Source organism: Aplysia californica, unplaced genomic scaffold (assembly GCF_000002075.1).
Source record: "Aplysia californica isolate F4 #8 unplaced genomic scaffold, AplCal3.0 scaffold00920, whole genome shotgun sequence".
NCBI lineage: Eukaryota > Metazoa > Mollusca > Gastropoda > Aplysiida > Aplysiidae > Aplysia > Aplysia californica.
Genome location: NW_004798190.1, coordinates 34464 through 39548, shown reverse-complemented (window position 1 = coordinate 39548; position 5085 = coordinate 34464). Strand labels below are relative to the sequence as shown.

The following is a 5085-nucleotide window of genomic DNA, read 5'->3' as shown; positions in this document are numbered from 1 at the left end:
CCTCTCTCTCTCTCTCTCTCTCTCTCTCTCTCTCTCTCTCTCTCTCTCTCTCTCTCTCTCTCCTTCTCATAGCCTTCTGCAGCTGACTAAGAGATATCTTGTTCTGTTTGTTTTCATGAATGTTCTGTCCTGGATCTACTCTTTTCCTTGGGAACTGAGGCTCAGCCTTTACCTTGTAGTAAAATATAACTCAAAGCACTGCTCTCAAAATGAGGCATCGTGGTGAAATCACGCGCTCGTCAAAATAATGAAATCGAAGAAACTGCCATTTTTCTGTCCGTTTGGCAATTTTATTTTTCAAATTTCCGTGTTTTGGCTCAACACTTTGTATATCTTTTTAAAAACATTTTTATGTGTGGATTTTATGGAAAAATGTTGATTAAAGGCACACAGAATGTGAATTTGCAGTTTCCAAAGACCCTAAGCTATGGAAGTCACCAAACTTGTGCGCTCATTTTCTCGCTCATTTTACTTCTGAAAGCAGGTGACCCCACCTCCTTCAGTTGCAAGTATCACTACTTCTATTCAAGATAAATGGATATTTTTTTCAACCAAAAGCAATGTAAATGAATAACAGTTAAGATGACACTAATAACTCCACATGCCCAAAAACTGACGAGCGCCTGATTCCACTGCGTCGTGACACTAATATTTTTGTTAGAAGTATACTCTACTTCATTATAAAAGCCTCACTTACAGAATTAATGCTCTTGGAATAATAATTAGGGCGCGGATTAGTACAAGTGCTTTCACAAAGGTGTGAGGATACATCACCAACAGACAGAGAACAAAAGAGGTGGTCTAATCTCGGTTCTTGTGTTTGTGTTGTGCAATGTTGAACATACCTTCATCACTAAAAAGTAAAGTAACGAGTGATGCCGCCTTGTGTTGCAAAGGTAGCGAGTGTTCGACACCGCACAGACAGAGTAAGTCTTGGAAGGGTTCTCTATACTGTGCTATTTCATTCCATCATTTCATAACGAAATTTCTGCACACTGATGACCCAAATGTTGGTGCACACTTCTCCATCCATCTTTATGACTAAGGCAAAATCTAGACTGGTAGTTAAACAAAACTCCGCCACAGTCTCTTAGCTTCCACTTGAAGTGTTGGTTGCGCCAGTCTACACGAGCTTGTCTTCGTAGGGGTTGCAGTTTCTTAAGCCTGCTTCTGCCATTCAGCGCTGAACGATGGATACACGTTCTGTTCCTCTAGTTCCCTGAAGGTCTCTGGCTGTTACGGGGGCAGGAAGTAAACGATCTCTCAGCTGGCAAGAAATAAGAAAACGCCGATGTTGAGGTGCAGTCGTAGCCTAACCCTTGGTTGACCCGCCCTTGGTTTTTCAGCGACACTTCCAGTTGTCTGTAGACGTTCTTGCAGTCTTCCAGTTACCCATTGGTCAACTTAAAACCGTGCTTCAACTTGGCTTTGGCTTACACTGGCAATGAGAATCCCAATGGCGCCGTTGAGCTCTCAGTGCTTAAAGTTGACATTCAGTTAGGAGTAAAAGAGGAAGAACAATTTAAGAACTGAACGCGTTTTCTTTCTCTCAGCACTTACGTGTTGATGTGTAGAGCAATCCTGGCTGATTTATTGCAATAAAAAACTACAAAATATACTAAAATATTATTGTGCTATGCGGTACGCGTTTTGCGCATGTCACAAAATGAGAGATGACCACTCCGAGATAAGAATAATTATCTCATGGCCAGACGGTGGACAATAGGTCTTGATACAACACAATGACATTAATTTTTTTTAACGAAACGTGCATTTGAAAAATGGGGCGTTTTTCATGGAGTTGAGTAAATATGTATTTACTTCGTTCTCTGCGATCTCTACTTTCCAAATGGTCATGAATACATCTGAGCTATAATTAATGTCTCTGATAATTCGTATCATCCGTATGATTGACCAATGGTCGTTCTGTCTATGCATTATCGTACAGGCAGCACCTTGCTCTCCCTCTCTCGCCCTCTCTCCCGCGATTGACCTGTTTATTCTACTTTTCCCAGGTGACACATGTTACATATTGCAATGACTCCACAATATATCCTTATAAATCCTGCACTGTCGTAATATTATTCATGTGCATCGCAAAATATTGTATACCGTATTCTGGGTGTGTCAACTGGAAAAGTTTTCCTTTTCGATTTGATGGACACTGTTTTTCTTGAAGGCAAATTAAATGAAATCTTGTTTCACATGTTTTGAATTCCATTGCAATCCACTTCATTCTTTACAAATCTGAACCATTATGTCTCCAGCTACCTGCCAGCCTGTTGACTTCCCAGTGATGACAACCCAACAGACTTCAACAATAATTACTGCGTATAACTATCCAACTCTTGGTACCGGTGGTAGCTCTTTATCGGCGGAATACGTGGCGGCGTCAAGAGGTCAGAGTCGCACCTACTGTTTATTCTTTTTTTAAATCAATAAATGTGAGGCGTCGTGGTGAAATCAGGCTCTCATCAAGATAATGAAATCGAAGATGATGGCTCTTTGCTTCTTGTTTGGCAATTTTTTATTGAATTTTGATTTTTTGGCTCAGCACCTTTTATGTCAATTTAAAAACCCATTGCTGGCGGCTTCTACTGAAGAACGTCCATTAAGGGCAACAAAAATGTAAAGTTACAGTTTCCAAGGACTCTCAAGCTTTGAAAGTCACAAACTTTGGTGGCCATTTTCTATTTAATTTTACCTCTGAAATATCTCGACTTCTATTGAAGATAGATAGATATCTTTTTCTTAAAAGGCAAGACAAAGTACAAGCTTTAGGACGATATCGATAACTTTATATGCCCCAAAACTGACAAACACCTGATTCCTCCGCGTCGTGACACAAAATGCAAGCTCAACTTGATACTACTGAGATATAGTCATTTCGGGAGCGGGCTGCCTGGTTCCCTGACCGGACGCTGAGGTGGACACCAGAGGTAAAGGGAAGGAAAATAAGACATTTCAAAGACAAACTTTCGCAGAATACCGTCACTGTTACTAGATGAATTAAAACTACATTGCAGATTCCAGAAACGTTACGTCTTCAAACGAAACGGTCACGAGAGTAATATTTCTGTCTTGAAATTAAACAATTATTATTTGATTATTATTTGTTCCAAATGGTGCTCATCTTATTTGTGGCGTCGGCGGCCTAGTGGTTAGGTTACCGGACTCGTAATCTTGAGGTTGCGGGTTCGGGGGTTCGAGCCGCGGGCCTGACGTTGAGTCCTTGGGATAGACACTTTACACGAATTTTCCTCCCTTCACCCAGGTGGGAATGGGTACCCGGCCATAGACAGCAAAGGATCTAGTCAGTGTGTTAGTGGTTTAGCGCCTATAAATGGCTGCTTGCGCTGTATACTTCCCAGGAAGTTGAGGTTGTTTCAGAGTGCTCTCAGGTTTCCTGGGATAATAGTATAGATTGTGAAGCGCATAGAGTTTGCTGTTGAGCTGGGATTTGCGCTATACAAATTTTGTTTAATGCTATTTACTATTATTATCTGTTATTATTTGTTGATCACCGAAAACGTCTTCATGAAGCTAAGCCGTCTATATTGTCTGTGTACTTATGGCAGTATTATTAATGATTGCTTTGCTTAGATTTGTGTTGTACTTGATATTTTATTGCATGGCTCCGATTAAGTCTCTTGAGTTTGATCCAACTGACAGCTCTGTCATTCCATTTACATAGTCCTGGCCATAGATTTGAATTATGATATCCTTGATCATGCACTATGACTTATTTCAGGTTGTCTATGAACCGCACTGTTTGAGCCAAATCTTTTTCATTCTTGGCGTTCCCCTGCTAGATCTCAGATGTAGTCAGTCGAAGGTTGGTTCTTCAACCTGCCGTGCAACTTATTTTTACGTATGTCACTGCTTTCCTACTAAGTAGGCGAACTTGCCTTCAGGTAGCCACATTCCGATTTCAAAGGCACTATTCATGTTGTTGGTTTTTTTATTACTGACAAGAGTATTTTCTGTTTAGGTAGGAATTTTGAACTTTGCCCGGGTGGCAGCCGAAGTCTACTCTTATCGATTTTAGGACCACCAAGGGATCTTGATGGTGTGCGATTTGCACACACAACTTCATTGATTTTTCGTCCTTATCCGAGAAGGCTAGCATTAGATCTTGCCTACCCTTAAATCAGGAGTGTGGCTGACAGACAGCAATAAGGAGTAGCAGTTGAAAGAGTCGGGAGTAAAGGGGGGAACCCAGAAAGTGGGGGAGTGGTAGAAATGAAAGCAGAATGACAGAACATGACTAGAGAACATGAAAGGAGGTGAGAGGAAACAATTTTAGAGAAGAAAAATTCCCCCGTCGCTGTCAGTTTTTTGAACCTATTGAATGAGAGGCGCGCAGTGTCGCTCAAGACCACGAAAGCTCCATTTGAGCCAAATGAAGGGCAAAAAGGTTGGGGGGGGGGGGAGAGTGGAGTGCACACCTATTACAGCGAGACATGTAATCTTTTCCTTCATACGGGGGTAATGACACAACCCACGGTGCTCCCATTTTGCAGCAAAAGTTTTTGTAGAGAAGAAAGAGCAGCGGCCATGACAGTGTGCAGTCAAGGAGTATAAGTCTGTGGCCTTGACTATAATTTGTCAAAGCTTTTGAAAAATAATTATAGGTCAAATTGACCGTGGTTGGAGCTTCTCGGTTCAGATTATAAGTTTACTCATAATATGAAGGTGTGTGTGTGTGTGTGTGTGTGTGTGTGTGTGTGTGTGTGTGTGTGTGTATGTGTGTGTGTTATCTTTTTTGGTTGTTTTTTTTATAGTTCTCTTTTGATTGGCTGGATTAGTATTTTTGTTTCAGCTAATTATCGTTTTCAGAATATCTTGTTAAAATTCTTTCTTAAGTTAATTTCAAGGAGGGAAAATATGAAACCTTATTTCTAGGGAGAGGGGGGTTGGGGTGGGGGGAGGACGGAGAGAAGGGAGAAGGAGGAGGCAGAAGGGAGCGCCCAGGGAGGTTGGCATGATGTCTGGACGAAAGTAGGGTTGACCACAGACATGACAGTTCAGGTTACCGCCAAAGGTCGAGGTGACCGGGATTCGAATCGAATGGGGGAGAGGTTG

The 5085-nt window shown here is 41.6% G+C and overlaps 1 protein-coding gene across 1 annotated transcript in view; it reads left to right on the top strand.

The window, feature by feature from the left end:
- Nucleotides 1-2225: 2225 nt before the first annotated feature.
- LOC106013465 overlaps nt 2226-5085 on the top strand; it is a 7499-nt gene continuing 4639 nt past the window's right edge. The window contains exon 1 of the mRNA XM_013089293.1: nt 2226-2399. Within this exon, the coding sequence (XP_012944747.1) occupies nt 2258-2399 (142 nt within the window). The 5' untranslated portion in view covers nt 2226-2257. The remainder of the gene's footprint in view (nt 2400-5085) is intronic.